This window comes from Crotalus tigris, unplaced genomic scaffold (genome assembly GCF_016545835.1).
Source record: "Crotalus tigris isolate CLP2741 ecotype Arizona unplaced genomic scaffold, ASM1654583v1 scf7180000017933.3771270, whole genome shotgun sequence".
Taxonomy (NCBI): domain Eukaryota; kingdom Metazoa; phylum Chordata; class Lepidosauria; order Squamata; family Viperidae; genus Crotalus; species Crotalus tigris.
Genome location: NW_024096726.1, coordinates 2,077,214 through 2,103,053, shown reverse-complemented (window position 1 = coordinate 2,103,053; position 25,840 = coordinate 2,077,214). Strand labels below are relative to the sequence as shown.

At 33.8% G+C, this 25,840-nt stretch overlaps 1 protein-coding gene across 11 annotated transcripts in view; it reads left to right on the top strand.

Moving 5' to 3' along the window:
* PLEKHA7 (pleckstrin homology domain containing A7) overlaps positions 1-25,840 on the top strand; it is a 120,736-nt gene that overhangs the window by 52,804 nt on the left and 42,092 nt on the right. For all 11 annotated transcript variants that reach the window (XR_005556856.1, XM_039344606.1, XM_039344616.1 and 8 more), the window contains 7 exons: positions 8,323-8,406; positions 10,517-10,628; positions 12,045-12,149; positions 12,906-12,978; positions 14,789-14,889; positions 22,515-22,693; positions 25,066-25,533. Coding sequence is in view for 10 of the 11 variants with exons in the window: in XM_039344606.1 (XP_039200540.1) it covers positions 8,323-8,406; positions 10,517-10,628; positions 12,045-12,149; positions 12,906-12,978; positions 14,789-14,889; positions 22,515-22,693; positions 25,066-25,533 (1,122 nt within the window). In the remaining variant the exon portion in view is untranslated. The remainder of the gene's footprint in view (positions 1-8,322; positions 8,407-10,516; positions 10,629-12,044; positions 12,150-12,905; positions 12,979-14,788; positions 14,890-22,514; positions 22,694-25,065; positions 25,534-25,840) is intronic.

The window sequence follows — 25,840 nt, the reverse complement described above, 5'->3', positions numbered from 1 at the left end:
ACTCTTTTCTGGTCTTGTATTATCTTTACAGGTATTATCAATTCCCATAAAGTGTTATGGACCTATTATTTCATGTACTTTTATCCACCTGCAGTTTCTTTGGTTGTTGTTTTTTTTTATCCTGTGTTGTAGTATTGTGATGAGACACTGTGTAGAGTTACAGCCCCTGTGTATAAAATTTTGCTGCTTTAGAGACAGGCAAGAAAGAAGAAGCAGATAATGAGGCTGTTTTGTCTAATTATAACTAATGAAGTTTTTTGGTGGCACTAGCTTCAATACAGATAGTTCCCGACTTCCAATTATTCATTTAGTGATTGTTCAAAATTACAACAGCCTTGAAAAAAGTAACTTATAATCGGTTCTCACACTTAACAACCATTGCATCCTCATGGTCATGTGATCAAAATTCACGCAGTTGGCAACTGGCATTTGTTTAAGATGGTTGCACTGTCCTAGAGTCATGTGATCACCATTTCCAACCTTCACAGCCAGATTCTGTCTAACAAAGTCAATGGGGGAAGCCAGATTTGCTTAACAACTGCATGTTTCACTTAACAACTGCAGTGATTTGCTTAATAACTGTAGCAAAAAAATCATAAAATGGGGCACAATTCACTTAGCAACTATCTTGCTTAGCAGTGAAAACGTTGGGCTTGGTTGGGGTTGTAAATCGAGATCTACCTGTATTTCTGAAAATGTAAGTGTGATTGAGTTGTTGCAAAGAAGTACTGTACACCTGGATATTTTATATACATTTGAAACAAAATAGCATTGATCGTTACTTTTTGCCATAATTGCAAAAAAGTATTTGAAAAATAATCATCATGTTTTTGTCTTATATTGTCTTATATTTGACTTTCAAAAATTGTAATCATCAATACAATTGTGAAATGTTTAGCTTGAGATTTACTGCTACAGTAAATTGATTTTGAGAAAACTTAGTCAGGTCGTTGAAAGTATTTGATTCCCTATAAGCAGAACTATAAATCCAGATTTTGGATAGGTAGTGTGTTCAGCAGTTAAAATAGCTCTGTTAACAGGAAATAAAAATACTTATTCATTAGTAGTAACTCATATTTCTGCCAACATATGCAATAATTCATATCCAGACATTCCAGTAATGTCTTTAATCCTAATTCTCCAAATTATTTTTTTTCAGTTGGCTGTCACTTTTTCTCAATGTCCAACTTTCACACTTTTCCTTGTGGTCTTCTCTAAGTTTGTCATTGATTGTCTCACCAAGATTAATCTCTTTACTTCTCCAGCACACTTTTCTTGCCTTGTTATTTTTCTCTGTTTGTTGACATTCTTGGCAGGAATATGTTTTTTCATGCTTGCTTGATGTTAGAAATATATATACAGTCATTGTACATATTTCTTAGTTTTCATCTTCCATCTTTCTTTCAATATCATGAAAGCATGTCCTAAAAGCTACTTGGATCTTTACCTCTTTGAAATTTCTGTTTAAATTTTTGTGATGTAGCTTATTTCTTTTTATACTTCTTTGAGCTCTTATTTGCATATATTAAACTTGTTCCTTGCACTGATATCTGTTCTTTGCACAGTTATTATATTCTGACCATGGACATCCACCGCAGGGGTTAAGGGAGAGAAGTGAAGAAATATGTGTCACATCATTACAAAATAAATTCTGCACCCTGTATACTTTCATGTGATAATGTGATAGAAATACAGAAGCTTGGGTTGTAATGTCATGAGACATATTTCCTAGTGTTTTGGGTTTTAGCTTGATCTAGGATGCTCACAATTTTTCAGTTGAAACGATGGCTGAATCTGTCCATAGTCAACAGGGAAGCTATGAGCATCCTAGAAAAGGTAAATCCACAAATGGTAGGAAATTCCTGGAAGCTAGGCATTCAAATGAATCCTCAATATAAATAAACCATATTTATATGCCATTCAGAAGAGATAATTAAAAAAGCTAAGAAGGAAACAAAAAGACCAGATATGGTCCAGCAGACCATATCCAGATAAACAGCACATTCAGATAGTTGCTCATTTAATGTAGGTAAGATAGGCATCACCATTATGTCTATGAGACTAAGTTGATGGTATATATTTTGAGATAGTAAATTGGTAACAACCAGAAAAAAATGTACATATTTAATAAAAATGTATATAGTAAAATTTAAAGAAACAAATAAGACAGTTTTGAGCCCCTCCTCTAAAAATATAGAATATATCTGTCTACGTAGCATAATGTTCATGTATAGGATCCTGCTTTGAAAAATGTTTTTGTGATTTCAAACATCAGATATCTGGCATATCTGTGCTTTTGGTTTGTTATAAGAATATCTAGTTATGGCATCTGTAAACATTTGGATCATAAAATATTCTTGTTTTCTATGATGCTTTTAGAAATTATCATTGATATAGTCAGTGAGGTACTACTAATATAATGTATGGAACTTTTAAAAGTTGTAATTAGTGCAGATATTACAGACATTCATAACAGTATATTTAGGAATGGCGAATCCAAAGGTCCTTTTATAATCCATTAAAAATCAGTCTAAATGTCTTTGGGAATCCAATTTTTATTATACTGTATTTTTCCTAATTTTATACCTGTAGTAAGTGTTGAGAAGATTTTACCATAATTTCTAAGGCATAATTTGATAAGGGAATTTCATGTTCCATGTGGTTGATTGTGGTATGTGCATGAGATAAATGCATCAATAGATATCAGGACTTATACTTACATTATTCCACACTTGAGTGAATTATTTCAGCTTTCCATGCTAGCTAACTGTCTGTTCTTAAATCTATTTTATTCTTCATTGTCTTTGTTCACCTGCCATAGGATATTGTGCTTTCACTATTTTTACTTCAGCTGTTAAATCTATTGGAATTAGATAATCGTGCACTTCTGTTCTGTCCTGCTTCACATGATTTATTTGTAAGAGACATATTACAAATATATCTCTTACAAATATTGCTCAGGATCTAGCTATGTCTTTCCTATATGTTTTAGCACAAAAGACATTTTACAAATATGTTCTGTTACATAAGAGCTATAAAGGCCATGGGTACGTCTACAATAGCTGTTGCATATGTGTATGGGATCCTAGAAAAGGTACTACTATAGTCCCAAGTGCCCAGTTTTGTGAAAAAATATCATTTGGATTTGCATCTTTTAGATGAATCCTTTCTTGAATACTGTCTTGATGCCTATCCAATGAGCTGTTGGTAAAGTTACTATTCTTCTGCATGTGTAAAACACAAATGTAATAAATAGTCACAGATTTAAGAGTAGTCATTTCACACAACCCATTTCAAATTTTGCTGTAAATGCCCTGGGTTGTAGTTGACATTTTATGGCAATAGTACTGGAAGGTTATAACAAAAGTCTCAGTAACCAAAAGTTGTGGTATAATGTTCTATTCTAATTGTCTTATATATGTAAATATATACGGTAGATGTCTATTTGGCAAACAATGGCTATAGCTGATGAATGTGGTAGTTAGCAAATTAAGGGTTTCTTCTTCTCTTTCTCCTTCTCCTTCTCCTCCTTCTGAATGTAGGGCACACTACATTCATTTGGGAGATATATATATATATATATATTTATGAGTTATAGATTCTTCTATTTAACAGTTACAATGCCCTTCAAGATTAATCCACCTCATTTCTACAGCTACAAATCAATAATATTATAATGACTAGGTATTTATTCCTAATCCATTTGCCCTGGAAAACTGACAGCAAAAAAGTATAACCTTTCTAGATATGATTTATTTATCTGAATAACTTAATTGAAATTTTCATCTGTGTAATAATAGTTCTGATAAATTAATTTAGGATGCTCTTTTAAACTGGTTAAAGAGGGAAGCATGACCAGTTCACGATCCCCAAGGATACACCAGTTGGCACAGTTCAGAATGATTCCTTTCTATGCAGCAATGCACCAAAATAATGGGTGCAAAATGTAAATTATTCTGGAAACAAGGCTTAGAAGAATGAATACCTTTTCAGAGCAGAACTCTAAAAATGCCACTGGATTTCCCAAAATAACATTGAGTTCCCATTTCCTGTTTTTTTAAAAATCTTTTGCAAATTTTTTTTTTTTGAATCTGGAGAACAGAAGAAATGGTTATGTATTATTCACTTAATTGCCAGATAATAAAGTAGATAATTTGCAGTGCAATAATTCTCAGCAAAGTGCTCATATAACTTTTTTTTGTCAAAAGCATTGTATGATGGGTCATATATAGCCTTTGAGATAATGTTGACTCTGTTAATTGTCTGGATTAGCCCCTTCGGTTTTCTTGGCAAAATTTTCAGAAGTAGATTGCTATTGCCTTCTTCTTAGCTCTGAGAGAGATTCAATGGCCCAAAATCATCAGTTAATTTTTTACCTGAGGTAGACTACAGTAGTACTCACAGTCTCCTGGTTTCCATCTTGATGCCTTAAATCAGTGTTTTCCAAACTTGACAATTTTAAGGCATGTGGACTTCAACTCCCAGAATTCCACAGCCAGCGTTGCTGGCTGTGGAATTCTGGGAGTTGAAGTCCTCATGCCTTAAAATTGTCAAGTTTGGGAAACACTGCCTTAAATCATTATATCAAACTGGCTATCAGAGAGGGAAACAGTCCTTCCACCCTTGCTGATTATCCTCTTCTCTTTACTTCTGTGTTTCCCAGACTTCTCCAGAGAGATAGATCTTCGCATTATGTGCCCAAATTATGACATTTTGACCCTGATCATTTGTGTTTCTAGTCAAACTTTTGGGTTGAATTGTTCAACGATTTATTTGTTTGTTTTCTTGGCTATTCTTGAGGTATTTTCAAGTCATCTCTAACACCAAGGCTCAAAAGTATCAGTGCTGTTTCTATCCTGCTACTTCAAAGTCAACTTTACCTCCCTCAGAATGTCATAAAGAAGACTATAGTCGGCATTATTCTGATCTTTGTAGATATAGACATAACATGGCATCTGAGGCATTCAGTAAGTGTGTGTGTGTGTGTGTGTTTGTATGTGTATACCTTTTGAGTAACCACTGTGCATGCCTGAAGTAAATTGCAGAGTGGAAAGAAGATGAAATATTAAAAAGTGAACATTGAAAATAAGTTATCTAAGACTGAAGGCACAAAATGATACCAACATACTAAATGATGCTAATCTACACTCTTTCACAAGAGAATTGAGAATACAGAGGTGGTGTTTTAAATGTATGTTGTTAAAATGATATTTTAGCACATTCATGAATAACACTTCAAGCCAGATTCCTTGAAGTAACAAAATTAGTGCTGTGCAACCTATTGTTATGAAAGATAAACACATAGCTTTGTAGCTGCAATAGAAAGGCTACAAGCAGGCATCAGCTGCTAATACTAATACCCAAAGTTACTGTCCTTAAAATATTCAAAACCTAGCAACATTGTTAGTTTTCAGCTGCCACTATCCCAGATGGGCCTTAAAAATGAATCTTTAATATATTTCTGTCAGGCATGGTTAGGTGGTCTTGAATTCCTAATTCCAAAACATCTGTTTGCTAGCAGTGTTAGCTTTTCATGTGTTTTAGCATGAACAGGAATAAAGCATTTAAAATAGTAGTTACACAAATATGTTTTTATTTATACTACAAATATGTTAAGACGTAAACATCGGATTGAGTTTTGTAATCACTACTGCAGGCAAATGTAGAAGCAATATTTCAGAAATAGGTATGCAGTAGGCTTATGGGTGAGGTTTATTACTTTATGATAATAAAGACATAATAAATAATTTTAAGTACTGTAATAATAAATAATTGCTTTTAAATTATACGAGTAGTTAGAGGCTGGTTTTGGAAAGCTAAATCAAAAATGATGAGGCAATTCTGCCTGGGTGTATTTTATTAATAGAAATGAAGACAGTGAAGATTTTTGTGACACCTTAAAGAAAAATGTATTTGGAAGTTTAAACATAATAAGTTTTGGCTTTCTTTACTGATTGGTCTGTGTTGTGGTGAAGATTAAAACACTGGCCAAAGGGATTCTGAATATGGTCTTGGTGCAAATAACTAAAAATCTAAGAACACTGTATACACTGCATATAACATAGGTGTTTTCTGTTTGAAGAAGGAAATGTCAAAAGAAAGAGAATTTCCATTCAAACAATTGAACTTGCTTAAAATAGTGTGTTAGAACTTGACTCTATAAAATAGTTATAATTCAAAACTATTTTATTATTGGAATATTGATATATAAAATATCCTTTATTAGAATAGAATTAATTTATTCTAAACAACCAACCTATATTTCAGTACTTTAAATGGATAAACTTGCAACACTTTGCTTTTAATTCTGTGAATTCAGCATAATGGATCTAATTTCATATTTCTACTCATATTTCTATGTACATTTTTATAAATCATTTTAGATGGATACCAAATTTTAGTTAAGCGATAAAAGGGATGTGGAAATATATATTAAATGCAAACAACGGGTTTATGCTCACAGAGGAGTTAACCTGTCAAACATGGATTTGCACAATCGGCTCTAAACCTTTTTCTCTGAATAATTGTATTCCAGCTGATTAGATCCTAGTCTTCAATAACGCACAGTTAACCTTGAGCCTTGGATGAATAATTAACCAGGTAGAAAATAAAGAATGTGAAGGCATCTTACTGGCAGAAAAGATCAGCTGACCTCTGTAAGCAAGGATGTCTTGTTCGAGTGAACTTCAGCCAGTTTAAATATTTGTTCAAATTCCGTAATGCAGTGTATGTGTGTGCCTGTGTATACATGGACGCGGGTGTGGATGTATTTTTCTGTAAAGCAGTAGAAGCTAGTGTTCTGTTCCTCACACGTCAAGTATGGTAGCAAAATAAACTCATTCAATTAAACATAAATATAGCAACGGTGACAACTTGGTGTACATAGCAACTTTCCAGTTATCTCGGATAACGTGAAAGTACTAATCATGCTACAGGTAGTGATATAGAATTGTGACAAGATTGTAAGTAAACAAAGAAAATGTGATTGTGAAGTGGAAGTGCAACAATTTTTAAAGAATTGAGTGGTGGCAGACCTTCTGTAAGATTTCAGGATGATCCTAACAGCAGAGAGTATCTGTAGCTCAGGGTTGAACTATACGAGTTCTTGATGCTTTCTGAAATTGGTTGTTTGATTGTAGATATTTCATTACCCAATTAGTTAATATCATCAGTGCTTGAAATGTCTTCAAGGAAACAACCAAGCTCAGTGGACAGCAAACATTCCACACTGCAGAACAATGCAATAACCTACCAGCCTTATTATGTTATTTACTGTATGCAACAATTAGGAAAATGAGTCCAAATCCAAGATGGCCCCTCTTTGCAGGGGGTTAGACAAAAAATTGGTTTTAAATACAACCCTGGGCTCTTCCCTGTTCTTCTGCCTTGTCATTTGCAGTTTGTTACCTACACTAAAATCAGTTTGAAACTTACTCTTCCCAGTAAGCATGTGCAAGTATTGTGAATTTAACTGAATGGTGTGCAGGTTTTCCTTTCTTTTTTAAAGAGCCTTGGAACTGTGGTTGTCATTGTTCATTTAAATCTGCTTTATGAAGTCCAGCAGTGAAGTCTGTCCAACAATAAAGTCCAGTGGAGAGTCCTATGTTCCCACAGTGCCTTGGCACTTCCATTGGTCCTGATCCAATTAATTTTGAAAGTTAATCACCTCAACTGCTGCTCTTGAAAAAACACAGCAAAAATAGAGCATTTTGCAATGTTCCTGCTGGAACTGTGGAAGAGGTGGTTGCCTTTTGTGATATTGCCCTCCTTCTTTCTCCAGAAGTCAACTCAACAATCCTTGGTGCTGTTCCTGCCCTCCCATCAGTCTCTTCTATCCCACAGAATGATGCCCTTTGCCTTTTTTTTTTTTTTTTTTTTTTGCTACTGAACCATTCAGCACTCCAAGTCTTGCCATTATTTACTGACCAATCATAGACTAGGGAGGATTCCCTGAAGCCATAGGATGAGGACACCTGCTGCACTGTGCAGCAAATGCAACTCCAAAGATTTAGGAGAAACAAATGTTAATAATTTAATCTTTCAGAAACAAAAGCAGTGTTTTTGAAAGCGAGTATAGAAATATACATTGCTTATTTTTCTTAAATATCAGAAGTGTGAACATAAATGGATTCTTATTATAGATTGAAATAAATAGTATATCTGTAATACATTCAGGAAACTACTGGTATCTCTCAGCTTATTGCAAAAAACATGCTTGTAGAAAGCAGAAGCCATTCAAGTGTAATAAGATTTTTGTAAAATGTTATTTTATGTTATTTGTGCTTACTTTGGTATTGAATTAGATTTTGAATTTCCTTTCAGCCACAACCACCAAATTACCACATTTAAACATCCAGTGACTGGCCAGGTTTCCCCAGAAAACTTGGAGTTCATTTTACAAGAGGAGTAAGTAGATTGATTTGCCTTATACATCTAATAACTATTCTTAACCTCTAATTAGTAGTTGAAGTTCTACAAGCTTATGCTATAACTGCCTATTAGTGTCTACTGTTGTTTCATTCCAATTGCTTATGAATGAATGATGGAACAATTTTTTCCTATTGTATGCTCTTTCATCCCAGGCTCCAAAAATAAAAACGCTTTCCTCCGTTAAAAAACTGAGGCTGAATTACATTTTTTATTGTGACAAGTGGAAAATTATTAGATACATATGAATAATAATACATATATCATTTAATTTATTGAATGACAATGAAATTCTAGCCCTTTTCAGTTCTTTGTCTTGGCAATCTTCCCACTGCATTTCTCACAATGCTGTTCAAGGTAAACCCCTCAGCCTGAAAAGAGTTGTATACCCCTTTTCAAAAAGTGCACAAGTTAGCAAGGAAAAAAAAGAAAGTCTTCAGAATATTGATTTGTGCTAAAACAAAGATAGAAGCAAAGAAAATGCAACTCTTTACGTAAAACATTAAAATATTTTCCTCAGATACACACATAAGAAAACAGATGTTATATAGCAAAAGATGTTATAACACTTATTAAGTGTACCAGACCGTCAGTTCAAAAATGCTGTGAACATAATAATATTTCATCCTTATTTCAGTATTGTTCATGTACATTATTATATTTGGGATATTTTAAAAGGATTTATACCTTTAATCAGATGCTTTATACATGTGGAAAAATAAATTTTGCATTTAAAAAAACCCCATATTCTTAAAATATACAATCAGTTAAATTATTGAGTCCTGAAAAAAACATTAAATTGAAGATAGATGGCAGTTAATCTTCTCTTGTCTTGAGTGAAACCATGAAATTCATTGTTATGGTTTCACTCGCTGCTTTCTCCTGATAGTTTGGTCTTTTATAAGAGAAATAATGAACAATGACCCAATAATTGTTTTAGTTGTCTGTTTTTATGTATTCCTTGATTAAATATCAGTGACAACAATGGAAACATTCTGGACATTATGTTTGTCAGACCTTTTATTTGTCTGTGTTAAGCTAGATAAGACTGGTCAGATTTCAGGGCAGCAATATTTTATGACTTCATTTAGCCATAATCTTCAACAGAAAATTCTGTCATGTTGCTAATTTAAGTCTCATCTTTTCTTTTGCAACCTGTGCTGTTGCTTGAAGATTTAAAATGCAAGTCTTCATACGATCAAATTCATTTTTTCTACCACAATCAATAAGAAATCAGATGGTTGTTAAACAAATCACGTGGTCGTTAAGTGACTCATACAGTATGGTTGTTAAATAAATCCAGCTTCTCCAATTGATTTTGCTTGTGAGAAATCATCTGGGGAGGTCACAAATCATGATCACATGACTATGCAAAATGCTGTAACCATTGTAAATGCAAGCCACTTACCAAGTGTCCTAATTGCAACCACATGACCGTGCAGGTGGTATGATGGTTGTAACTTCGAGGATGGATCATAGATCACTTTTTACAAGACCATCACAGCTTTAAACCATTGTTCAACAAATAGTTGTAAGTTGAGGACTGTATTTATTGTGCTAATTCTATAAAAAACTTTTAGAAAGGAAATTGGAGAATGCAGACTTCATTTTAAATTTAGATTTTGATGGGAAAGTTGCAGTCTTTGCTTCTATGGCAGGCCTAATCTGGATTACATTCCCAAGACTATATACTTTCCTTTTTCAAAGCCAATTAAGCAATTACACAGCATCACCTGATTAGCTTTTGGGGAACTTGGACGGGACTAATTAGGATGTAAATATTAAGAGAATTAAAAGACTTCCAGAGGATTCCAGGTCTGTAAGATAAGGTTAAAAAAAAACCTTGCATAATAGCCAGCCACTGTATCGCTGCTAAAAAAGCTACATGGTCTGTAACCCATCAGGAGTAAAATTTGATTTGAAGGTTTTACCTTTTTTAATGATATGAATGATTTTTTATCTGGCTTAAGCTATTTACTGAACTGGTGAGCTAGAAACAAGGGAAAGTTTGCAGCATTACTTTATCCTAGTTCCACTGTTTTAAAAAAAAAGACTAAAAATGAATTAAATTGTGATTTCTTACTTTTAGGCATAATTCACATATGTCCAAACATCAGATAAACCAAAGACCTTCAAGTATGGTCAGTGAAACATCTACTGCAGTAACTACATCCACTACAGATACAAAACTTGGATCCAAGGTAAATTTGAGTTTTTAATTAAATTTGAAAAATTAAGCATATTAAGAGAATGAACTGTATTGGGGGACATTGTGCCAATATTAAATCCATAGAAGAAATTCATGGATGCATTTAGATTTGAATTAGACATATCCCTCTTACCTATTTTCTGTGTTCTTAAAGATGTGTAGGGGGTTGATCCTAAGTGTGCATTGCTGTTGTGCTCTTGTGCTAAGCATTTGTTTAAAATATAGTTTGGTGCTTGGACTTAACAGTTTATTTGCTGAACATTGTAATTGTATGAAAAAAATCTAAATCATTAGTCTTAAAGGCATCTCTTATGTGGTGGGAAGCTTAATGTAAACACTTCTAGGAAAACACTGTTTTATACCCCAGAGAGTAAATATTTTAATGAAAATGGTTAATACAAAAATAAGAATAACTTACTTATTATGCAAGACAAACAGATGTAGAAAAATAGTAAACTGAATATTTTTATATTTTATTCTTACAAACCCAACTATAAATCCCAAAATAACTTGAAAATGCTCCCAAGAAAATTCTACTATAGTATCAAATAGCCAATTATGGCACTTTTGTATTTAGCTTGTTCTTTTTCATTGATGAATGAAAGTTTATATCAGGACTTTGTCAAGTGCAGGAGATCAGGAGAAAAAGCAGTTCAAATCAATACAGATTTATTGAATGTTAAGACTCCCTGCACTGATTTGAACTACTAAAGATCAAAGCAGATTGGTGGTAAATAAAAATCAACAAGTTCAAAGTAACTTGGACTTAGATCTTTTCTGGTACAAAGGGATTTGAGACTGATCACATGCTTGATCCCTCCCTCAAGCTCAGTCTGGTCATCTACAGCTTTTGTATCCCAAAGTGCCTTTGTTCTAATCTTACTGAAGCATTATTCTGTAGGTTCACGTGAATATTAAAACAGAAAACTAGCAGAGACCTAAGTATAAATAAATATGTGCAGATTCACTTAACCGTATTACTAACTTAACAACTAACTTAACAACTGCAGTGATGTTGTTGACACACAGCTATGTCAAGAAAGGTCATAAAACAGGGCAAAATCCCTTTAGCTGTCTTGCTCAGGAATGGAAAATTTGGGATGAATTGAAATTGTAAGTCAAGGACTAGCTGTACAGCAGTTTTCTCTTTACTACCTCCCAGTTTGCAGAGATCAAGCAATAGGATTTGAAGGACTGAAAAGTTGTGAATTTGTAATTCAATAGTTCATTATTATGATGTTGTCAAATGTTTGCTTCTGCTGATTATTTTGTTAATAGTTAGTCAACTATTAGTGTAAATTACACAATCAATAGCAGAATATAAATTCTTGTATTATTCCACTGTTTCTTTGGAGTTAATCCTAAATATAGTTTGTACTTGTTTATCTTATATATGCTTTTTTTTTAGTTAGGAAAATCTAGCAATAAGGTTCATAGCTTTGGGAAAAGGGATCAAGCTATAAAGAGAAACCCTAATATTCCTGTTGTGGTCAGAGGCTGGCTTCACAAACAAGTGAGTATTATATATATATTTTAAAAAAGTTGCTTTGATTTACAAAGAAAAGGGGATAAAAGAAGAAATTAACTAACCAAGAAAAGATAAAAAAGGAAATGAGAAAAGTGTATTATAATAACTATGAGGAAAATCATTCAACCCATTTTTAAACACATCATTAAACTTTAATCACACTGAATCTTTCTGATCAATCTTTCTATTACACCAGTAGAGTCAGTTCACACACATCATCAATCCAAAACTGTAAATCTGGGGTCATGCTGAAGGGTACCCTTTTTTTTATTACATCCCATGTTGGTAAACCCAAAATTCTTCATAGTGATAAATTCCACTTTGGGGATGTACTATATAATTAAGAAGTATTTTCCTGCTGTTAAATCATGCTGATATTCATAATGATAGATTAACAAATTTACGGGTTTGAAGTTACAGTAGAACAAAAGTGGGACAAAGCATATCATACGGGGGTCTTCTCCATGTCTACTACATGTGCATTAATCATTTCTAACAAGATACCTGCTCTTCCAGTATGCTAACTTCTTTATGCTAATTTCTAACTTTACCTACCTTCTAGAAGAGCTGTAAAATATTCAGAAGTAGGCTTGATTATGATATGCTATGATAGCTGGCTCTTTTTTTAGCACATTTTCATATATTAAAGAGACACATAGTCATTCCAAATTTTATTTAGTATATTTTTGTGTTATTTTACTGTAAGTTTTTACCAGATACATATTGTCATTTGTGTTTCAGGATAGCTCTGGGATGAGATTATGGAAAAGAAGGTGGTTTGTGCTGGCAGATTACTGTTTATTTTATTACAAAGGTTAGTGAATATAAATCTTTGTTTAAAAATATTTCTGCAACTGAGAACTAACTGCATATTGTGTCTGTTGCTTAAAATAAAAATAATAATTGTCTCTGGACAATATGGAAATCAGCTTTTTATTTCCCACTTATCATATTTACCATATATGAATAGGAAGCTTTCCCCCCAATTTTTACCAGTTATTTTAGAATGCTATGCTGCATTCCTTAAGAATAAAAGACAGCTATTAAAAATAGTAGAGATGCAAATGAGTACAGCTATTATTAAAGTAAGCCTGAAGAATGGCTTGAGAAGAATTCCTTATCTAACGGATTTAACTTTTTGTAAAGTACAAACAGGGCTTCTTTCCTTAGTTTTTCCTTCCCTGCTCAGCCCCTTCTCCTTTTCCTCATCCATTGCTTAATCCACATCCATTTTCCCCTCTTTATTCTTCCTGCAGAAACAACAGAAATTAGGTGCATTATTTTATTATTCTTTTGTGAGAGTGGTTTGAAAGAGAAAGGTTAGTATATTCAGATGTGGATTCATTAATGTACAACATATTTCTTAGGCAATTCATTTTATTTTAGTTATTAATTTATTTAATACTGGTTTTATTCTAGCCTTTCCCTTTTTTATACTGAGATTTTTTAACAATTATAGATACATGCTTACTGGTGTGTCATATACTCACATTTGTTGGCAGAAGGAATCTCCAAGTTGGCTTCTGGTTGGCAAACCTGAGTTGACCAAGTGGGCACAAGATTTTTTGCACAAGCGACACAAAAGATATGCTTACATTTTTTCCCCCCATCTACTCCTTTTGGAATTTAGGTTTATCTTTTGTTTGGCTGAATATGATATTTGAGGGAAGGTTATCCTTAATGGCTGTTGCATTTTATAAGCATGCATTTCTGATATTGCACTGACAGATCAATTGTTATATATACTTCTCACATAGAGAAAGTAAGAATTACTGTTTATTTATTCAGGCATCGCATACATCTTCACTAGCACTCTTTTTCTTTTGAATACTTTTAACCTTGTGAACAATGTTGCGTGGTCCAAGTGAAGAATGCATAATTAGAGCAAACTGAAACGTACAAAGGCCTTGATCTTCTTATTTAAATGTGAAGTGGACACTTAATGCATCAGTTTGTGTTTTTCATACATACTTCATTTCTCTCATATGTCAGCTCTACAATTATTGACATGATCAGGGAATTTGAATTGATATGAAATTTAGTAGAGAAGGAGAGACAATTCCAAGCTGAAAAATTATTATTCCATTCTCTGGTTTAAGCTTTGCAGGATGAACTGAACACTGTTGGAAACAGGACATTGAATTATATTTTTTGATATTGTTGGGAAGTGATTTACATTGAATTATATACTACAATGTATTTGCAGAATATTTAGCAATATGGGCAGAAATTGGAATCTTCTTTATAGAGGGTTAGATAATATTTTTTTCTAGCTCTCAATTCATTATTTTTTATCGGAAATGCCAAAGATTGAACCTAGGGCCTTCTGCATGCATACATGTGCTTCCCCACTATATTGTAACCACTCTTTAGTTTTTATAATACTCATTGTCTCAACTGGAAGATAGCATTTGGGTCTACTGAACATTTAGTACCTCCTGTTCTACTGATCATCTGTTGAAACTATCATGTGTATGTATTTTTACTCAATCACCTGGGATCAACCAGATAAGTCCTTCACTTACTATAGTTAAGTTTTTGGACCAAGCAGTTAGTTTTGCTGTAAGTATATTGTGTTTTAATTTTTTAAAAATTAAAACTTGATTATTTCTTTCATTCAAAAGACAGCAGAGAAGAATCTGTTCTTGGAAGTATACCATTACCTAGTTATGTAATTTCATCTGTGGGACCTGAAGAGCATATAAATCGCAAATATTCCTTTAAGGTAAATTTACTATTTGCAGAATATATAGTTTCTTTTAAGCAACCAGATATGTTGCCTTTTGAGATATATATTTTAAAGATTATAGGTCTCCCTTTATATTTAATGAAAAAATAGAATTGAAACATCTCTGTACCATTTTTTTAATATAGTCTTGATATTTTCTTGAAAAGATGTCATAAAAGAAGCTAGTTGATTTTCTGATTCATTGGAAAAATCTGCAACTGAAACAATATCTTAAATGTCTTTGTGTAGATTTTGCAAAACAATAGGTTTTGGACTTTTCTTTTCCTTGACTGGGCCCTGAACTGGCAAATTACCTGACAAATTCTAATTCTATGGTTAGAATAATGTATTTATAAATATTATGTAGCATGTTTTAAAAAGCTCATTACATAAAGTGGATGGTTTCTCAAATTCTGCAATAGTAGTCTACACAACTCTAAACTTTTACCCTTGTTGCATATGCAATATTTTTTTCCTGTTTATCATCATCAGGAATTGGATTAGTTTTAACACAATTTGCTTTAGTTTGACTGTATTTGGAAAATTATTTCAACCTATAGTTAGATTTAGGCTCTGTTGATATTAGTTAGTATAGTATTTAGTACTCTGGCTTAACATTAAAACCCAGAAACATATAATGCTGAGTTTTATAAGTATTGTACATATGAATTTATTAACTCTGAATGTATCTAATTCAGTGTTCTTAGCTTATTTGGTGTTCTTCAGTACAAAAAGATTAAGTCCAAAAATGATTGTAAAAAGCGGGTGGAAATATCAATTTATTTTGCAATAGGATTTTTTCCACTGCCAAAAGAATCCTATCAGAAAAAAGCAAGTAGGTAAAAATACATTTTATCTACTTGAAACAAATTAATAATTCACATAAGAGATGGTATATTGTGGTTGGAAGTATGTTTAATTTAAAAAAGTCAAAAATATATGCCATCCATATTTGTATTCTGCTTTCCAAACAGAATTAGATGTTACATTATATATATATAACCCTAAATATTTTGGCTAAGTGTTTTACAATGGAAAAGTGATTTAAGGTAGCTACATGGCTATCTTCCTTCATTTTGTTTCAGAAACTGTAATTCACATTGAATGTGCTTACTTTATGTTACATAAATAATCATAAACCTAAACCACAGTTCTTCCAATTGCAAAGTAGTTTGTTGGTTTTATTATGTATGTGTATAATGCCAACCCACAAACTGCACCCAAGTGAAAAGTCAGGCAGAGTGCCTCCAGAAGAGATAATAGATTTATTTATCTATAATATAGTCCCAAAGGTTTAATTACTATGGTGGTTAATTAGGTGATATTACATTTTACCAGTGTATATATTTTATGGATTGAAGTAAGTTCCATTGAATTACCTGCAATGAATACATAATTCTAACTTCATCATAAAATATGTATGCTAAATTATTCTCTAGAAAGTTGTGTATTATTGATTAGTAAAATAAATTACGTGCTCCATATTTCACAGATATAAATGTTCAAATCATTTGTGATCCCGAAGATAAAAATAGAGATAGATGAGTTAGGCTCCCTGACCATTTGCCCATGATATATACGGTGAACCTTCAGACTAACAGTTTAGAACAGTAAAATATAAAAACTAGTACATAATAAAAGAAAGGCATGTTGCAGGCCGCATCCACAAAACAATGTATCTGATGGGAGACTAGAAGGTAGCATTTTTTCTGCCACAGTACATAATTCTCTGGAAGATCATTGCTCCTAGGGCCGGGTTAACTCTGATCTTGCTGGTCTTCCAGAAGAGCCTGAAAACTTGGCTTGCATCTGGTCTGGGGATCCCATGACATGGGAATGGGACCTGCTAAGTGGTTGTATTGCTAGGGGAATAGAATGCACTCCCTTGCTGGTGTATGGGTTTTTTTTTAAAAAAATGTTATTGGGTTACAGGTAGTCCTTGACTTACGACCACAATTGAGCCCAACATTTATGTTGCTAAGTGAGACATTTGTTAAGTGAATTTTTGCCCCATTTTACAACCTTTCTTGCCACAGTTGTTAAGTGAATCACTGTAGTTGTTAAGTTAGTAACACAATTGTTAAGCGAATCTGGCTTCCCCATTGACTTTGCTGGTCAGAAGGTTGCAAAAGGTGATCACATGATCCCGGGAAACTGCAACTGTCATAAATACATGCCAGTTGTCCAGCGCCTGAATTTTAATCATATGACCATGGGATTGCTGCATCGTCATAAGTGTGGAAAATGGTCGTAAGTCATTTTTTTCAGTGCCATTGTAACTTTGAATGGTCACTAATTGAACTGTGGCAAGTCAAGGACTATCAGTGTTTTGTTGTATTGTTTTAGTGTATTTAGCTTTGTATGTCACTCAGAGTTATTTATGTGAATTGCATGGCTAAATTTACCAATAAAAAAAAATAGATTGAATAAAAATAGAGCAGTCAATGAAAATGAAAACTGTTTAAAAAACACAATATCAATATAATATACAGTTCAAACCTCACCTCCATTGGTCTTTGTGAATGCTATATAGCTGCAACCCCCTACAAAATAATTCACTTTTTGCTACTTTATGGAGGTATGTTGAAACAAATCTCATTTCTAAGAGGTCATAGAGACCATGACAGAGACACTTGACCTTTGGACCCCGATGGATGTAAATTCTTACATACTGGGTATAGATAATATCTCTAGATGGGATGAACTATTGGATAGGATAGCTCTACCTGAAAAAGGCATTCCTGCAGATAGCTAGGAGCCAAGCCATTGAGGGCATTAAAAGTCAAAATCAATATTTTGAATTGTATATGGAGACTGTAGATAACCCATTCAGTGTCTTAGTATATGGAATAACACAGCTGTAGCAGCTTTCACTTTCCATCGTCTCAGGAGTTGCATTCTACACCAACTGCAGTTTCGATATAGTCTCTCAAGATGACCGAGTTGAGAGTAAACTGCAGTAGTCTAACTTAAGGCTCATATCCGCATGAATTTCTGTTGCTAATGTTTATAACAGTAGCATACTCATGCATTATAATTTGCTATTCATAGGAAGAAATGGTGGAATAAACAAATTTTCTCATTTCTTTGGTGGAAAATGTGATGTCTTAATGAATCCGTAAAAGCAGTCTTTCAGATTGGTTCTAATGATGCATTCCCTTTCTCTCTTCTAAGTCCTGAGCCCAGGGTAATTTATTTTCCATTGTTGTATCTAAATCAGTTTATGTATTAATCTAAATTATTCCATCTTTAAAGTCAAATACTTCTGTCTAATACTTTGCATTATTTGTAAAAATGTAGGCAGTTCTTTTCCAAATGTTTATTGTCACAACTACTACTTTCAAAATTATTTATTCCTTGCATACTTTGACTTTATTTCATGGATAATATTCCAATAAATAGATTGATATTAAATATTAGTAGTGCAATTCCATATAGTTACTTAGAACTAAAACACCAGGATTTATTCCCATTGTCTTTTCCAATGAAGTAAAACATGCAACAGCTCTTATTCCCAATGGCTTTACATTTAAAAATTAGAGAATTTTTTTATCCCAGATTTAATGTAAGCTAGCATGTCTGAAACACATTGGTACTTTGAAAAATACCCCACTATTAACCCTCCTTCCTTCCTTCCTTCCTTCCTTCCTTCCTTCCTTCCTTCCTTCCTTCCTTCCTTCCTTCCTTCCTTCCTCCCTTCCTCCCTCCCTCCCTCCCTCCCTCCCTCCCTCCCTCCAATAAACTTTTTTTGTCTGCAAGAATCTATAGAATCCAATATTTATTCTTTATTCTGTAGCCAGAAAGCCTAGAGCCTACATTACATAGGCTAATTTGTGTAATATTGGTTCATATCCTGTATTGCGTATGAAAAGAATTAAAATAATATGTTGCACATTTCTTATCTTAGGAGACTGCACTGATTTTTCTTGGATGGATGAAAATCTTAAAGGCACATTGCTAGTAATTACATGCTCTTTCTGTGCTTTCTATTTAACTGTCTTCTTAACTGATTCCTTAATGTTTCCATTCAGGACTATCAATTTGATTTTATTTAGCAATCCTGCTATTTTTTAGTTCCAAGTGTTTGCATGAGAAAAATTGTGAAGGATGGTATTTTAAGTGAACTTCAGAAGAGTTACGATTCCATGCAGTCATTTTATAAAAAGAGTGAATGACTGTTTCTAAGGGTTTGAATTTACACCAAATTCCTATTAATGATTTAGGCTTCCATCTTTTTAACTTTTTCAACTTTGTTCTTGTTCTATTCTTATTGATGTGTGCTTTGGGTTTGTTCTCCATTTCTTCTTCTGTGCAAAATGGGAAAGAGACTGCCTTTCCTTCTCCCTCTTTCCAGAATAAGGGCGTCTGAATGCATGAATAGGTACCAAATACCACTTTTTCATCCCTATTGTGAATGTGTATGTGATGTATTTAAAAATGGTTGTAAATTAGAACTATTTATCCCAATCTGTGGCTCACAAAACTCATGTGTTTTACTGTTACTGATTGTCTCTGCACTTAACAATCATAGCTTTTTATGTTGCTTATTTGGTGTGCTGCTAAGAGATAACTGGCTTATATTTAGACATTGCTGTTTTATGCTATCAGTTACACATGGTGGAGATAGTCCTTCTAGTGGCAGGGTTTGCTGATAACATGACATGTGTTGCTTACTCTAATTGTGTAAGCTTGCTTTCTTTTGCCACCAAATGTGGATATTGGCAAAGTTCTGCTTTCTGCTTTTCTAACTACTGTATTTTCCGGCGTATAAGACGACTTTCTAAAGCGTGGAAATCGGCACCGAAGTTGGGGGTCATCTTATACGACGAGTCGTCTTATACGCCAGAAATTACGGTAGTTTCCAGCGTATAAGACGACTTTCTAGGCATGGAAATCGGCGCTGAAGCTGGGGGTCGTCTTATATGCCGAGTCGCCTTATGCGCCGGAAAATACGGTACTAGACTATCAATGAAAAGGTTGTTCTACAGTCCCCCATCTGGAGAAAGTAGTGTATTGCATTAAGAGCCAATCAATCTTTATTATGATTGTATAACCCTGGGATAGGCAACCTTGGCTCTTTTATGACTCGTGGACTTCAACTCCCAGAATTCCTGAGCCAGCATGGCTCAGCTTGGAAGCCTCTCCTTTTCCCCCTTAGCATGGCTGGCTCAGGAATTCTGGGAGTTGAAGTCCATGAGTCATAAAAGAGCCAAGGTTGCCTACCCCTGGTATAACCCCTCTTAAAATTCAGAAAGCCCATAACCAATATCAAGCATTATTTATTTATTGTTACTAGAAAAAGCTGCAAATGGCTTATCAGATCAGTCATGGTTCCTTTGGTCATTCCCACCATTACTTGGATAACTATGGTAATTCTAAAACGGGTCTTCAAACTTGGCCCTTTTATGACTTGTGGACTTCAACTCCCAAAATTCCTCAGCCAGCCATGCTGGCTGAGGAATTCTGGGTGTTGAAGTCCACAAGTCATAAAAGGGCCAAGTTTGAAGACCCCTGTTCTAGGATATCCTGACCAGTATTGACCACGTTATTGTCACTAATTGCATAAAACAATGAAGGAGCTCACAGCTACAATGTCTACACACAGGAAACCAGTATTTTTTAAAATAATTTCATCTAAATGAAAAGTAACCCACATTCTGACATTTTCAGTACTGATCTCTAAAAGTAGCATTCACCAAATATTGCTTATAGTGGGAGATTTGATTTTAGTCAATAAATCTGCATTAATTAATTAAATTAATTAATCCATCCATCCAATTTTGAAACTGCCCACTCCCTCACAGAGGGACTCTTTATGTTTTGGGAGAGTTGTCTTTAAGAGGTTTTAGAGGTCTGCTAATGGCTAGACATTTTAATCTCAGACATTAATAAACATATAAAGATAAACCACATTTACAAAAGAGACAATAAAAAAAATTAAAAAGGAACAAAAAAAGCAGAATAAATATCTCCACCAGCCTACACCCAGATAAACAGGGAACACCAGACAAACAATCTAGCAGAAAACAACAACCTAATCAAAGAACTACCAAGGAGAAAAGCATACACCAACGTGTAGGGCAAGCTACTGTATATAAACAGAGTGTAAAACCAATACTTATTAGCACTGACAGTGTTACATAGTTCGGTAATAAAACATTTGCAAGCAAACAACCAAGCTCAGAGAGAACCCAGGAGCTCACAGTAAAAAAGATTAGAATCACCAACATCTACTTTGACAATGTGCACTAGTAAACTATGTATATATGTGTGAATAGATTTGCCTAAAGAAGGTTAAATGGAACTCAAGACCTGAATATCTTGATGAGCATTTCAAGAAAATGAGAAGCTTTCAGTTCTTTGTTTTCGTGTTTGTGTGTGTGTGTGTGTGTGTGTGTGTGTGTGTGTATTTGCCAAAAAGATAAAAGTAGTTCCTTTTGTAATGGAGTTTAACTGTGAATTCTGCCAATTTATAAGTGCAACTTGCTAGCTTTATTTATTTATTCACACATTTTCCTCTGATGCTAAAGCTCTGTGTCTGATATAGTGTTACTATATGCCTCTATAATAAAACAGATTTAGTTGTGGCATTAAGTTCCCTTCCTTGTCTTTGTTAGTGTGGCATGTATGTAGTAGCATCATAATTTGAACTAATCCGTATGATGTTCCCTCTTGTTCTGATTTCCTCCAAATACTGTACTCTGCCCTGTGTTTCACTGAATGTTGTGGCTGCCTGCAGCATGGCATGTAAATCAACTCTAATAAGAAACAAATTTTTGTACTTAGCTTGCCCCAAATGTGATGTGATCCAGAAGGTGTTAACTATCACTTTTAAAAATTGTATTGCACAGTAAAATAGTGTATTCAAAGTGATGATAACCAATCTCAGTATCTGGCAACAAATTTATAACAGTTTTATATTTTAATAAAAACAGAAAATAACTTTAAAAATATTCATTCCAATAAAAATTGATAGTATTAAAGATTTTTAATTTTCTTCTTCTCAATATACTATTCTTTACACAGCAATATAATATTTATAGTTTCAGCCAAAGAATGAGAAAATATAAACTCAGCTGGCCTGTCAGTGTAATTTTTGCCATCCATTTCCTTGAGATACAATTCACAATTAACCAGTGGAACAACCTGCCTCCAGAAGCAGTGAATGCTCCAACACTGGAGGTTTTTAAGAAGAGACTGGACAGCAATTTGTCCGAAATGGTATAGGGTTTCCTGCCTGAGCAGGGGGTTGGACTAGATGACCTCCACGGTCCCTTCCAACTTTACTACTACTACTACTACTACTACTACTACTACTATTATATTATATTATTATTAGAGGAATGTTATAAAATGTTAAGTTACTGATACAAAGGCCAGAAACAAGCTGTGATATCATTGGAATTGTATGGGAAAAAAAGTCCCACACGTTTATCCTATTATATAGAAACCATCAGGGCTGTACTGTAGTGATTTTGATGGTACCACCTTATATTTCTGTAACATAGGCCCTACTGATTATTTCAAACATTTTTCAATTTAAGTAGCTGCTGCTCTTTCAAAAACATGGGATTTTCTTCTTTGATATTGGCTAAAGTGCCTCAATCTCTCTCTGTTTACAGGCTGTCCATACAGGCATGAGGGCTTATATTTATAATAAGAGTTCTGTTATTGGCTCTCAGGCAGAACATTCAGGGATGCGCACATACTACTTTAGTGCAGATACTCAAGAAGATATGAATGACTGGATCCATGCAATGAATCAAGCTGCTCTTATGCAAAGCCATTTTTCACCAAAGAGGCAAGTTCGCGTATTTATATATGTTTGTAATGAACAATATATTTTCAGTCATATTTAAAAAACATTTGTCTTTTTTGTTAAAAACCCTCTTTGACTTTTTAATATTAAAGCATTAGATGTCACTGCCACCTGCAGAAGGCTGTGCCCATTTATTTACAATAATGAGCAATAATTTCATCCTGAAAACCTTGCCAAGAAAAACTGCAGGGACTAGTCCAGGATCTCCCAGGGGTCAATATAAACCTGGATGCTAAATATAAATTAAATATAAATATTTAAAACTTCACATAAGTCTGCCTATAATTAAAAAAATTCTCCCATTTTTCGTTCTCTAAGATTGCATTAAATTTAATTCTTTAGTTTGGTGATTTCTGTATCTGAAAGGATTTCTGTAATGATGTGAAGGTCATTGTTAGAAGGTAAATGTAAAAAGAAATAATTATCAAGCATTAGCAAAGACTGAATTTGGAATAAATGGGAAAACGGCAGAAAAGTTGAGTGAACGTTTATTGAATTAATTGTATTGACAAGGTGAATTTCATGTCAAAAGTTTTTTTTTTAAAGAATCTTTCATAAATAAATAATAAACATATGTATTTGAGGGGGTCCTTAGTGCTCTCTGAGCTTGCTTGTTTTTTTACCCAAACTAGGTAACATCATCAGAGCATCAAGGACCCCTCATGTCAATCCTGAGCAACAAATATTCTTCTTTATTAGTACTTATGTATTTTCAGTCATTTAAAATGCTCTCTCAAGCCATTTACAAAGTGTTTAAAATAGATGTTTTAAGTTGTTGTAGTTCAGATACTATGATACTAACAATGTGAATGTCAGAGGCTGCAGGACTCCAGATCCTGTGAATTAGTAAGAACCATGTTCATCTGGCAAAAGAAAATATTAAGGCAGAGGGAGTATTTTAGTTTTTCTTACTGTTTAAAAACCCTTTATCTGAAATTTTCATAGGATCATAGATAAGTGATAACAGGCTGCAGAAAGATAAGAACTTTTATTCACTGGGTTGAAAACAAATTCTCTATATATTTTTCGCTACCTAAACATTCTTCTTTTGCTAAAATAAAATATAAAAATAGATATTCTACAGATGTATATTTATTCATACTAACCCTCCCAATCCTTGAAATAACTATCTTAGGAGGCAGATTTTATAGCAACTATTTAAATAAGTTTCTTCTTAAGGAAGTAAGGATAGTCATTTTAGTGGGTCTTAAAAATGGTTTGTTTTATTAAAGTTTCATGCAAGCAATATGTTAGGATAATAGATTCTGTAGTCCTGATTGCCTGTTCCTCAATATTATTCCAAAATCCTTGCCTTGCCTTTAAAATGATCAGTCAAAAAGTAAGCAGTAACAGGAGCTGTTTTGAATGTAGCACTGATGGGACAACACTGAGTAACTTTACTCAGTTTCCTTCCTCGTCAAATAAATAATTGCATGGGCCACCAGTGGAAAGCAGATTTCCTGTTCAGAGGTCAAAGGCACTAGGTAGAAATTGGGAGACTGTGAGTTCTAGTCCCACCTGGGCATAAAGCCAGCTGGGTGTCCTTTGCAGTCACACTCAGCCCTAGGAAGAAGGCAAGGGCATACCACATCTGAAAAACCTTGTCAGGAAAACTGCAGGGACTAATTTAGTTAAAAATTACTCAAAGGAAAAAAAGAGAAAGAGGGATATTTTAATAATTAAGAGGAAAGGCTTCATTATGTCTATTTATAATGTATATGCATAAAGAATATGTGTATATTCTAGTCTTATCACATCTGGAGTCATCAATTTGGGTAAGCTGCTTTAGTCACTACAATGAACAATAAATATGTAAATTAAAATATACATTTTTTAATCAAAAAGTACTTAAATATGAAGCAATCTTAAAGAATATAAGTGAAGAACCACCCCCCATTAGGACCCATGCCAACCAGCAGAGCCAGGTTTTAAGGCATTGTGGAAGGCCAAAAGAGTGGGGGCAGATCTCATCTCTGTTCTCACCTCTCGCCACCAAATGTTAGGTTTGCACATCATGCTAATGCACTGTGCTACTCTTGTACATGTTGATTCTTCTTAACCATTGCATTCCAACTGACAAAGTTACAAGGGAAATTGAGACTTCTAAAACTTACATAAAACGAAATTAATTGTAGACATTTTTAATAACCCTATTTTGATTGTGAGAATGTCGTTTTCATAAGATTTTGAAAAGGGTGTAAAGGTGAGGAATTAAACGGCCTGGGATTGGAAACTATTTGCAGCCTCTGCAATAAAACAAAAACTGCTCAGTTGAATTATAAAATCTGAGCAAACATAAGTGATTCAAAATACTGTGCTGACTTTTGTGCCTGTGGATTTCTTTTTTTCCTTAGAGGAACTGAAAAAACAGATCAGCATGCTGTCCCTCAAGCTAATCATATTGATGTCTACAAAGAAGTTCCAAAATTAGAACCTGCTGAGGCAAAAAGAGGCTACAGAAAATCACCCGAAATGTCCGCATATGGCAAACATGAAGAAATGAAAAAAGTAAGAGATGATGAACATTACACTGCAAGGAAGAATGCTGTGGATTCCAAATGGGAGAAACCTAAACATGTAATAGAACCTGGTAGAACACTGAATCCTGCCTCAAGTATCTCTCGGCCTCAAGCGACTCAGACCCTTGAGAAGAATGGAATGCCTCCAAGTTCATTAAATACAGGTCCAGTAGAGCAGAATGGTATCAGTGTCTATAAAAGAAGCTTTATTCCCAGATCAACACAAAATAAAGAGACACAAAGGAAAAGTAATATGACTCACATAGAACATTGGGTAAAAGTCCAGAAAGGAGACACAAAAAGGTTAGTAAGCTGGGACTGTTTGTTCTATATTTTATTGTTTTAAAGTAGAGGTTTGGTATTTTTCTTGACTCCCTCAGTTAATAATGCTGATTGCCTAATTCCCCTAATTCCTAATTATATAGGAGCATTAGTAACCTTTGGAAATGCTCTGTGGGTCTACATAGAGCCTCAGATTATACTGTATACCTTTGCTCTTTTGTTCTTGAAAAAAATCTTTTTTTTTTTAATTTAGGAATTAGAATGTGCAGATCAATGTAACTCCAATCTATCTGAGTATCATATATATTCATGCAACATTTAATTTGTT